This window comes from Notechis scutatus, chromosome 13, assembly GCF_049901735.1.
Source record: "Notechis scutatus isolate UNSWTSFEM ecotype Mainland chromosome 13, rNotScu1.2, whole genome shotgun sequence".
Classification (NCBI taxonomy): domain Eukaryota; kingdom Metazoa; phylum Chordata; class Lepidosauria; order Squamata; family Elapidae; genus Notechis; species Notechis scutatus.
The window spans coordinates 13,122,730-13,135,436 of NC_142021.1; the positions used below are offsets into that span (position 1 = coordinate 13,122,730).

Below are 12,707 nucleotides of genomic sequence, written 5' to 3' on the forward strand. Positions count from 1 at the left end.
TTTAAAAGCACAACTATAATGACGTGGGAAAATACCCGAACAAAGCTGAATGCCGTATGTATGTATGTATGTATGTATGTATGTATGTATGTATGTATGTATGTATGTATTTTTGTAGATTTTCACAGGTACAGGTATGCAGGTCTTGGCGTGTTCGGCTCTTTTCCCATGTAAGATTGAGAGCATCTTGGCAACGTTTCGACGAGGTCCCACTCGCCATCTTCAGGCTGGTGCTTTCAGCTTCGTGCTTGTGCGAGCAAAGCGTGATTGGAGCTGCTGTCTCCCTATATATACTTGTGGGGAGGTTGGCTGTGTTATCATTTCTTGATCGGTTGATGGAGTTGAAATTTGCAGATTGGCTGGCTTTTTTGTGAGAACATGTGTGTCTGAGGTATTGGCTTTGTGTCTATCTGCCTCGTGTGTTGTAACGACCTGGGTAATGGGCTGTTTGATGACCTTCTGAGTTCTATTGTTTTGACATCCTGGGTCTTGTGCTGTAATCTCCTGGATCGTTGGCTGTGTTGCAACATCCTGAGGTTTTATGGTGTAACCTCCTGAGTTCTGTGATGTGATATCCTGAGCGGATGGCTGTGATGTGACATTCTGGGTTTTGATTTGGCTCCGAGTTTGAGGCCTGGATACTTCCTCCCTTTTCCAGCACCTTAAAGCTACAGGACATGAAATTAATTTTGAGGGAACCAAATTAATCTCCAATACTGAACTCTTCAACAAGAGAATAACCAGGGAAGCCATCAAAATAGAGAAACACCCCCAAACATGAATAAACAGGACAATGCCTCCCACCTACCAGACATCTGGAAACTCGCCCTTATCAACAAATGAGTCCCAGCCACATAAACCAACACCGGACCCAAAACAACACATGACACCACCACCATTCTCCCTCACCCAAACCCATCCCATAGACGAAAGACAACCACCATCCAGAAATCAGATCATGGCTGCATCACCAGGTGCCACACACCCCAACCCCCATACCAAGCAAACGGACACATGCCATGAACACATATCCAGGCCTCAAACTCAGAGCCAAACCAAAACCCGGAATGTCACATCACAGCCATCTGCTCAGGATATCACATCACAGAACTCAGGAGGTTACACCACAAAACCTCAGGATGTTGCAACACAGCCAACAACCCAGGAGATTACAGCACAAGATCAAGGATGCCACAACAATAGAACTCAGAAGGTCATCACATAGCCCATTGTCCGGTCATTACAACACAGGAGGCAGGTAGACACACAGCCAATACCTCAGCCACACATGTTCTCATGAAAAAGCCAGCCAATCTGCAAACATCAACTCCATCAACTGATCAAGAAATGACAACAGAGCCAACCTCCCCACCAGTATATATAGGGAGACAGCAGCTCCGATCATGCTTTGCTCACACAAGCCCAAAGCTGAAAGCACCAGCCTGAAGATGGCGAGTGGGACCTCGTTGAAATGTTGCCAAGATGCTTTATATTTATAAAGGTTGTGAAGAAGTAATTGCTTTTAGAGTGACTTATTTAAAGGTGAAAGTTGAAGCATTTGTCAATTTATTCTTATGGCTCATTTTAATCCAACTTGCAATAAAAATTGCAATCTGGCTCTTTTATCTGAAACACGCCAGATAATTCAGGGAAAGAGCGACACATTCCTTGAATTTCTAAAAAAAATAAGCAAAAGCTCCAGAACTATTACAGAAGCCTGGGAAATCTAAAAATAGCACAGTATTGTGCAGTTGCTGCTCTTGTTCAGTATTGTTTTTGTTAAATTCACAGAGATTAGATTCTTTGGGGAAAGAATTGAAATGTTCTAAAATTGCTATTCTTGTTGTACTGAAGAGAAGGAAGCTTATAGGAAAGATAGGTGGGTAGGTAGGTAGATAATTTATTATTAATTAGTTTTATGATCTGTTTAAAAAAATAAAAAATAAAGATTAAATACAAATTAGGTTTCCCAAATAAAATAGGTAAAAGCAAATACAATAGTAAAATATGTGCTAAATACAAAGAATCAACATTCAAATATTTAATTTAATATAATTTAAATGCTGCCCATCTTACTCTAAAAAGCGACATCACTTTTACATGATACCCCAATCTATTTTATTTTTATTTTATTTATCAAATTTAGAAACAGCCCATCTCCCTTACAGAGGACCCCAGGAAGTGTTCGAGTAAAATATTAAATCCTAAAAAAACCAGTATATATTCTGGTCTGTTCATTACAACGAATTCTTAGCTGAAAGGCCTTGTCTATAAACTTAGCAGTTCTGCTCACAGTGCATACATTAGAGCAGGGGTCGCCATCCTTTTGGACCACAGGGACCACCAAACTCATAATTTTGGGACCACTGATATAAATCCAGCATACTGCTCACTGAAGTGCCTGGACTCCCACTGAAAGAATGGGGTCCTTCAGGCACTTAGCTTGACTGCCTGTTTCTGCAACTTTGGACCCATTTCCCACAGAAAACAAAACACCAGGATCTCTCATCCTTCTTTCTCTCTCATCTCCCTCTCTCTTTCCGTCCCCTCTCTCCCTTTCTCCCTCTTTCTCTCTCTTTCTCTCCCTCCCTCTCCCTCTCTCTCTCCCTTTCTCCCTCTTTCTCTCTCTTTCCCTCCCCCTCTCCCTTTCTCCCTCTTTCTCTTTCTCTCTCTCATCTCCCTTGCCCTCTCTTATCCCTTTCTCTTTCTCTCTTCCCCTCTCTTTCTCTTTCTCTCTCTCTTTCCCCCATCTTTCTCTCTTTCTTCCTCTCTTTCTCTCTCTCCCTCCCTCCCTCACCCTTTCTCTCTTTCTCTCCCTCTCTTTCCCTCCCTCTCCTTTTCTCCCTCTTTCTCTCATCTTTCCCCCTCCCCCTCTCTCCCTTTCTCCCTCTTTCCCTCCCTCTCCCTCTCCTTTTCTCCCACTTTCTCTTTCTATCTCTTCCCCCTCTTTTCGCCCTTTCTCCCTCTTTCTCTCTCTCTTTCCCTCCCCACTCTCCCTTATCCGTCTCTCTCTCATCTCTCTCCCCCTCCCCTCTCTTATCCCTTTCTCCCTCTTTCTCTTTCCCTCCCTTCCCCTCTCTCTTTCTCCCTTTCTCTTTCTCTCTTCCCCCTCTCTTTCTCTCTCTCTTTCCCTGTCTTTCTTCCTCTCTCTCCCTCCCTCCTCCCTCCCCTCCCTCCCTCCCTCCCTCCCCCTTTCTCTCTCTCCCTCTCTCTCTTTTCCTCCCTCTCCTTTTCTCCCTTTCTCTCTCTCATCTCTCTCTCCCCCTCTTTCTCCCTTTCTCCCTCTTTCCCTCCCTCTCCCTCTCCCTTTCTCCCTCTTTCTCTTTCTATCTCTCTCTCCCTCCCTCCCTCTCTTTCTCCCTTTCTCCCTCTTTCTCTCTCCCTCTTTCTTTCTGCTTTTCTCCCTCTTTCTGATGTCTGGAGGCCAATGAGCCACATGCTGAAGACCAGATGGCTGGTGGGGGAGGTGTGGCAACAGGGTTGATACAGGCAGCGGATGGACTCATATGCATGGGAGATCACGGCATTGGAATCCCTCCCAGGTGTACACTGGCCTGCGAGGGGATGGCGGGAAAGGAACCTCAGAACTGGTGTTACCTCCTGCCTCACGTATCGAGGAGGAAGAGGGGGTCGAGCCTCCCCCTCGCAACATCTTCACCTGAGGGCATCGCTGTCAGCCGCTTCCTGCAGCTCAGGAAATCCGCGCTCTTCCCGCTGCTGCTCGGCCTCCTCGATGGGCTGAGGCAGGAGGCAGCAGCCATGACATGGGTTTGCTAGGGAAGACTGCAGGATTGCTCCACCTCCCTGCCAGCCATTTGGTCTTCAGCATGCTGCGGCCCACCAAAATTTCCTCACGGACCACCAGTGAGCCGCGGCCCACCGGTTGGTGACCACTGATTTATATGTTGCCCATCTTGCAGTTTGAGGTGATTTTGGGTGGCTAATCTTGGGGGAGCGCAAGCCTTTTGCAGCTGCGTAAGGACTCTAAGCTAAGCCCATGCTTGACTCTCTCCTTCCAGCCTAGCTGGCAATTTCCCCACAGTCAGTAAACTAATCTGGCTTCCCTCATTGACTTTGCTTGTCCCCAGCTGGTTGGGAAGGTCACAAATGGTGATCACATGGCCCCAGAACACTGCAGCAGTCATAAATACATGCTCACTGCCAAGTGCCCAAATTCTCATCATGTTGTCATGGGAAGCGGTGATGGTCATAAGTGCGTGAACCAATTGTAAGTCACTTTTGGTGCTGTTGTAGCATTTCTAAGTCACTAAATGAATAGTTGTAAGTTAAGGTCTCCCTGTAATAGATCTCCTACACCCCTGTCCTACAGTACTGGAAACTGTTGCAGTGGAACAGATACTGACCAGGGAAAGGAACTCTTACCACTATTCTTTGCACGGGGCTGAAGAAGAATAGGGCTCGGAGAGCTGCTTGAAAGTCAAGCCTGTGAACAACTTCAGAGACTTTTATAAGGCAACAACTTGGTCAGTGTCTTTTCCCTTCGTGAGTCATTAGAGAAGATCACATTCAATGGATGTCCAATTTGATTTGATACTAAATCGTAATTGTAAACTCCAGTTTAGTAGTAAAATTGAACTATGTGCATATAAGGGCCAAATATTTAAGCACAGATAAGATGAGCTTGTGTTGCAAGTGCCCTGAGAGGAAGCATATTTTTTATTAATGTTGCTCAGCAGCAGAATGATCTCCCTAGGAATGTACAGCTGATCCGAACTAAATCTGAAAATTGAAATTGGCTTCATATTGATTTTATAAGCTATTATAATTGATATTGTAATAATATTTTATTGTTTTGCTTCTCTTTCTATACAGCAAAACTAGAAAAAATGCCTTTGGAAGAATGCAAAACTTCAATAAAAGCAAAATTGACTCTTGTGCATAATAAGGTTGTTTTAATGAATCGTGTTGCTAAGTTTTGATTCTGTGATTGCTGGCATTTACATTGCTAAAATTTCATAATTTTCTGCATAACTGATTTTTGTTAATACATCTACTATTTGTGTAAGATGCTTAGAAAATTCTACCAAAAATTGGGTACAAATTATAAAAAGCATGTTTTGATTGCACTGATATTCCATTTAAAGACAGCAAAGTTCTGGCCCTTCCAAATGTAAAGCAGATATTTTGCCTGTGCTTATTTTCTGCAGGTCCCTGAACATGGACTTTGAGAACCAAGACAAGGAAAAGGACAGCAGCAACTCGGCTGGACCCTTCAATGGCGGTAGCACCAATAACAGTAAGAGGCTTCCTTCAAAGGCCAGCTTTCATGACAGTGCTACTTTTGGGGGTAGACTGTGACTAGCACTGGATGCTTCCCACAGCTGGCCAATCCAGCTTTCAGTGTAGCCCTGCTGGAAGAAATGGGACTGAGGCCCTTTCTGCAAAACTGGGATGTTTAAAAATAGTCTGTTAATGGAAAGGGGTAGGGCTTTCCCGATAGGAATTAAGGTTAGGCTCCACCCCCAAGGTATTGTCTTCCAAAGGAGCCTTCAATTTTACCGAGCTCTACAAAAAGTATATTAAAAAGAAAAAAGTTCTCTGGAATTGTTTGCCCAAAGTGAAAAAAACAGACCCTGCAATGTCATAAAACAAGGACTAGCTTAGTTAAATGTTTCTTTTTTAAATAGTGCTGGAATATGCAAGATACAAAAATGAGCTTATTTGTGGAAAGGGGGAAATTAATAAAAGGAAGGCAACAATGACAAACTCCAAATAAAAGTCAGAAGTAAACTTAGTTGATAGCTAATCACAGGTTGTGTAAGGTTCGGCATCTGCAGAAGCAGCCCCAGTGCCAGTGAGTCCGAGAACCTCCTGATGAGATGTTTTTAGGAGGATCCGGACTCTGAGTTAAGCCATTTGGGATTGTGAGATCAGTGAAAGCTTATCTCTTAGTCCTGTTGGGAGAGTAACTTGTTTGTTCAGTTCTGTCATCTGCTTCTTGTGTTAGTGGTCTAGACAGTAAATCTTAAAATTATTCCATGTTTGGGGCCACCTATAATACATGACACATTTCAGGAGCATGTTTGAGGAATTAAAATGAAATGTAGCCTACTCAGATTACCTTGCATGAACTAGAAATGTAGAACAATATCAATATTTTATAAATCTTTCACTATCTTTCCTTGCAATAATTATATTTGCCCTACACTAATACAATCAATCTAAAATTATACAATTCTAATATATGTTAATAATGGTTATTTCATTTTGAAGTAGCAATGCTGTTGTCTATAAAATATAGATGAAACACTTTTAAGAAAATTAACCTGATCTTGGAAGTTACAAGTAGTACAATACAATACATCTGCCCCCTCCTTCTTATGTCAGCTCGGGAACAGGCATAAGAATGTACGAGTTGACAGCATCTTTACTTTGAAGAAAGGCATGTAAAATATAGTGGGATTCATTCCATTTTTAATATTTTTAGTTTAAGAGATGTTGGTGGTATATAAGTAGGTTAGTGCAAAGTATTGAACTGTATCCTAATAAGCTATGAGCTTTTAGTTTTTTAATTATTAGAATTTTATATAAAAGCATTGAAACTACAAGATTAACAATTAACACATTAGAATAAAAATAATAATGGACTTCAAATAATTGAATGGAGGAGAAGAGACTGAATTGTGACAACCACTTTAAATCCTACCCTTCAGAACGGTCATTCAGTTTCAGCTTTCCAAATGTACATTATTCTTGAGGACAAAGTATTTTAATTGATTCTGAATTTATTTCAAAGTGAACAAAATCTTCTCAGGCTGGATTAAAAAGCCAATTAGCCAAACCAGATTTACTTAATGATCCCAGTGTTAAACTTCATAGTGCAAATGATCACCGTAAATGAAGTTTACAAGAATGGTCATAAAATCAGGTCGTCATAAGAGGAGTCAATTAACGATCACATTGCTTAGTGACTGAAATTCTGGTCCTGATTGTGGCCATAACTCAAGGACTATCTATATTATACTTCTTGTTTTTTCCCTCTTCTGAACATTTCCTATTTGCAATTTAAAACTATGTGTATCTAGCCTGTCACTTTAGCTTTATTTCTTTGTGTGGCACCCAAGAGGATCTAGGCTGATGCCCTTGTAGCTGGGGCTGTTGTGTGATGCCAAATAATTGTTACTTTTCCTCCTGCCCTGCAGGTATCCAGACCATTGATTCGACACAGGCGCTTTTCCTGCCCATTGGAGCATCCGTGTCTCTCCTGGTTATGTTCTTCTTCTTTGACTCGGTTCAGGTGGTTTTTACAATATGCACAGCAGGTGAGGCTGGTGGTCTCAAGGAGGGGTCTCCCAGTTGTTTCACGATTGTAAACTGGAAGTCCTCATCAAGAAATACAGTGCTAGTGACAGAAATTGGCTGCATTTGAGAAACTTATTTTATTTTATTTTATTTTATTTTATTTTATTTTATTTTTTAATTAAGAGCATTTATATGGCTTCCCAAATCACTCACGATGACTTCAGACATCTTAAAGAAATAAAATCCCAATAAACCTCCACCCACCTCTGGTGACAATAGTCAAACCAACCAGTTGATGGATTCTGGGTGCCCAGGCTTGTTGGCAAAATCATGCTTTTTTTCACCCTTAAAATCTTGGGGTTCCAAGGAACAGTTTGAAAAATCTGGTCTAATATTTGCCAAAAGGCCTTGTGTGTGTATCCAAGAGGGCCGAATAAAAGGTATTTGCTTTGTCAACCCTAGTCAGCATGACCAGAAGTGAGTTGCATGCTGGGAGTTGTAGCATAAACTATTTGGGCACAACCAAATTGTCAACCCTTAATTTGGAAATACGTAACACAGCAGTCATTCCCCCCTACCCCCCAACACACCAAATGCCTGATCTCACCTATTTCTGCTAGGTTTAAAATCATTTTACGTTTCTTATGCTTCTCTTGTTTTTATGCTGCTTTTTATACATTGCATTGGTTCTGTTTTACCCTTTTATGCTAGTAATATTTTTTTTTGGTAAACCACCATAAAATTGAAGGGTGGCCATAAACCTGTAGAATAAAACAGTTAAAATGAAATAAATAACAGTACAACATAATCCGCTGGGAAGCTCTTTTTCCAAAATGATATTTAAGTGGTTAGAAACTCCGCAAGAGCCTCAGGTGCCGATTTCTTTCAGTGGGGCTGCGGAGAAGAACTCGGAAGATGAGAGTCCAGATGTGCTGCTGATGTTGCTAAACTTTCCCAGTTGTATCTTCGTCACCCCGAGTCTGCGGGCTGAAACTTGGGCTCAGTCACAAAAAAGGCAGCCTCTGGTATACTGCGCCCAGTTTTTTGTCTTCTGCCAAATGTCATAGACATATCTCCATTTCAGAAAGTATTTGTTTCATGGGTCTAAAGTATTGGATAGCAAGCAACGAGGGTACTGATATGTTCTTCAAGAACAAGAATCTTGAAAACAAAATCGTCTGAGTTAATGGTGGATGTCTGCTTTTCTTGGATTTTTTGTTTTTTTGTTTGCAATAGTGACATTTCCCCCCTTTTTCTATTTCTCCGCAGTCCTTGCAACAATAGCCTTTGCTTTCCTCCTGCTCCCAATGTGCCAGTATTTAACACGACCTTGTTCACCTCAAAACAAGTAAGAAGGAAGTTTGCTCATTTTCTGTGTCATTAAGAGATCCTGTTGGACTGGTGGTGAAATAGCTTAGCAGTGAGTTCTGCAAGGCTCTTCATGCGTGCAGAGAAGGTACCATGTGCAATCTTTTCTGGCGTCAGACAAGAAAACCCAAAGTTCCTTTTCCCTGGCAACGTGGAGCAGTGCTGGTGCCCAGATAATACGGAAACACAAGGGGTCCTTGGTGCTCTCTGAGCTGGGTTGTTTTCTTGCAGATGTTTCATTACCCACATTAGGTCGCGTCTCCTTGATCCTAGACAAAAGAGACCAAACACCTCCTCACCAGCAATCAGTATCCAGAGGAGCATAGATTGACACTAATGTTAACAATCAAGTACACAATCCTCCAGTCAAGAAACTGCCAGATAACAGTAACAGTGAACCGTCTAACCAAAGAACCTCCAAGATCACTTCCACCCACACTGATAAGACAAGCCACTAGAATATAAATTGAGAACAAACCTCATACTTTGCTATCACTGAAGATATTACTTAGTTTGGGTAATGAAACGCCTGCAAGAAAACTCAGAGGCACCAAGGACCCTTCATTTCAACCCTGAGCTACAAATATTCTCCTTTATCAATACTGAAACAGTATTGTAACAATACTGTCTGTCTGTCTATCTGTTAATCATATGCTGGTCCAATCCACAACATTGTTGTGTAAAAATGTCTTTATATAACAATTTTACAATGTGACAGCATAAGTAAAAAATGGTTAACTACTCAAATAAAACATGGCCAGACATCAAAGGCCTACTTAAAGGAGAAGGAGCTTTCTGGAGTCCAGGGTAAAGAGATGAACATGCCTGGGGGGCATACTTAATCGTGGGGCCACAACCCCAAAGCCCATCTTCTGTCCACCCCACCTCCCTTTCCCAAACAGACCCTCTCCTTGTGGTGGAGCATCTTCTGTGGGTGGCCATATGCCTTTAGGGAGAGAATAACGGCTACAGTTCTTGACCATCATTTAGCTATGGCTTTTCAATTTGGGCAGGGACATGGAAAAAAATCCCCCAGAATACGAGATCGATTGGATCCATGCTCTCCTCTGAAGTCTGGACTCTGAAATCTAGTCTAGGGAAGAGAAGGACCAGGGGAGACATGGTAGCAGTCTTCCAATATTGGAGGGGCTGCCACAGAGAGGAGGAAGGGGGTCAAGCTATTTTCCAAAGCATCTGAAGGCCAGACAAGGAATAAAGGATGGAAACTGATCAAGGAGAGATTCAACCTGGAAATAAGGAGAAACTTTCTGACAGTGAGAACAATCAACCCATGGAAGTTGCCTTCAGAAGTTGTGGGAGCGCCATCAGTTGAGACTTTCAAGAAGAGATTGGACTGCCATTTGTCAGAAATGGTGTAGGGTCTCCTATTTGGGTGGGGGGTTGGACTGGATGACCTACAAGGTCCCTTCCAACTCTGATTATCTCTTATCTGTTATCTGATTATCTGTTATTTGGATAGAATTTAGATCTGTTCGCTGCTTTGGATTATTTATAAAGATAATGAAAATGAGATACCATCCTGAAGTGGGAGATGCATGATATATTCTCTGGCCCTACTTAATAAAGCTGCAAATATTCTCCAAGAGAAAAAGGGTCCGGGATGGCATCTTTGAAATTTCCCTTTATGTTGGGAGCACATGGAGCCAGCCCCCTTTCGTAGAAATGGCCACTAGGAGCCATTGAGCAGGCTTCCTCATCTGCACAGCTAATAGACGCAACCCTTATTCACTCAGGACTTGTTAAGTTAGCAATAACAATAGCACTTAGACTTACTATACCGTTTCATAGTGCTTTACAGCAGGGGTCCCCAACCCACAGCTCACGGCCCACCTGAGTCTTTCAGAACCAGGCCATGGAAGTTGTGGGCAAGTGTGCGTGCATCCTCACTCACGTGCACACTCCATTTGCACAAACGGGTGTGTGTGCCTGCCACTCATGCAAATGGAGTTGCGTGTGTGTGCTTGCCCACCACGTATACAGAACCATCCCCTTCCCTCCTCCCCCACCAATCCATAAAGCTGAAAAGGTTGGGGAAGTCCGCTTTCCAGCCCTCTCTAGGCTGTTTACAGAGTCAGCCTTTGACCCCCAACAATCTGGGTCCTCATTGTACCAACTTCAGAGGGATGGAAAGCTGAGTCAACCGTGAGCCATTTGCATTGAACTCCTGGCTATGGACAGAGTCAGTCTGCAATGCTGTATTCTAACCGTTGCACCATCAGGGCTCCTAAAGTTACCAGGCTGTGCAAGTCAGTTCTGTATTGGTATTTTTGCACAATAATTCTTTCATTGCTTACATACAAGGGTGGGGAACTTTGGTCCTTTTATGACTTGTGGACCAACTCCCAGAATTCCCAGAATGACTTGTGGACTTCAATTCCCATGCTGGCTAAGGAATTCTGGGAGTTGAAGTCCACAAGTCATAAAGAAGCCACGGTTCCCCCACCTCTGGCTTATAACGTAGCCAATTGTGCACTATGTGCAATACTGCTGGAATTGATATCCAGTTAATATTAATTCGGCTAAAATAGTCTGTTTTTATCTTGATCTTAGCAGACAACAATGTATATCTGTCATTTTATGCTTTTTAACGTAATGCATAATTAATTTTTAAATTTGGTTACATATCTAAGTAAGTCACATGATTTTCAATAAACTACAGAGGTTTTCAGAGTTTAGAATTTATGTTTATTTATAGCTGTTAGTTACTTTATTCCTATTTTATTATAGTAATACATAGATTTTAGATTCGTAGTTACTCACTTGAACTTTGTGATTAATTATGTTACTCACTTTGTAACTTATATTCTCATAGATATTTTATGGCAAATATATTTTGTTACTAACATCTAGCTCAGTGGGTACAACATCAATTTTGCGATTAATTTTGTATTGTTTAGTTTATATCTGGTTGAAAACAAATAATTCAAGAGAATTGTAGTAGAAAAGAACGTTTCCAAATTAGTTTAGTAATTGGTTTTTTTAATTGTACTTTGCTTTAGAATGCAGGTATGGCACCATTATATGTTCATATTTGTGACACCTCCTGAAAGGCAGAAATCTAATGGCTGATCCAAAATAAGCTTTTGTGGTTCCCTTTAGTGCTTTTTGGAGGACCGGTCTTTCTGAGAGGCCCTTTTCTTATGCTCTAGTGCGCTTGTTGGAGTCCATAGAAAGAGAGTTGGAGATGTTTTCTCTCCTTTTGTTGAGAGGATCTTAAACTTGTGCACGTATTTTCCAGGATCTCCTTTGGATGCTGTGGGCGTTTCACTGCTGCAGAGCTGCTCTCTTTCTCGCTCTCTGTGATGCTCGTCCTTATCTGGGTCTTAACTGGGCACTGGCTTCTCATGGACGGTAAGTGAAGAAGATGCAAATGAGAAGGGACGAAGACCTTCCTGAATTTTCCCCCAAAGGCCCCACCTTTCTCGTGGAATGGAGTATTTTATAGGGCATTCATTCCTGGATTGGAGTCAATCCCTTGGGTTCAAAGAACTTCAGAATCCTTGCACAGACTTGCCTTCACCTGTTTTGTTTGCTTGTTCTACATTAGGTTCAATGGGCCACCTGGATCAGCATTTCTCAACTTCAGCAACTTTAAGATGTGTGGACTTCAATTCCCAGCATTCCCCAGACTTGCTTGTCTGAGGAATTCTGGGCAGGTGTTGAAATCCACATACCTTCAAGTTGCAGAGGTTGAGAAACGCTGATCTAGAGAGATGCAGGTGCTTTGAATCCAACCTATTTCAAACTTGAAATGCCCCAATTCAGCTCTTTCAAGAAGGAACCGGGTGGCTTGTCTCATTCTGAAAGTATTTCAAAGACAGGCCTGCTTTGAGTCTGAGACGTGTATTCTGAACTCAGAATACTTGCAGACTTTTCTAAGAAAGGATACTTTTAATCTGAAACACTTCTAATATTGACCAGAGAAACAGCCCCTGGATTACTAGAGGCAGAGGGGCAGCAAAGTCTCCGTTCAGAGTGCAGAAAGTGCCCTTCTAGCTTAGGCAGGCCAAAGTCGCTGTGTTTGCAGTACATGGGCTTCACTCTTCATTTTTAGA

General features: G+C 42.1%; 1 protein-coding gene across 1 annotated transcript in view; it reads left to right on the forward strand.

The window, feature by feature from the left end:
• The window catches only part of SPPL3 (signal peptide peptidase like 3), a 114,234-nt gene that overhangs the window by 82,434 nt on the left and 19,093 nt on the right, over positions 1–12,707 (forward strand). The window contains exons 3-6 of the mRNA XM_087943078.1: positions 5,169–5,257; positions 7,164–7,283; positions 8,533–8,611; positions 11,891–12,003. Coding sequence (XP_087799204.1) covers positions 5,169–5,257; positions 7,164–7,283; positions 8,533–8,611; positions 11,891–12,003 — 401 coding nt within the window. The remainder of the gene's footprint in view (positions 1–5,168; positions 5,258–7,163; positions 7,284–8,532; positions 8,612–11,890; positions 12,004–12,707) is intronic.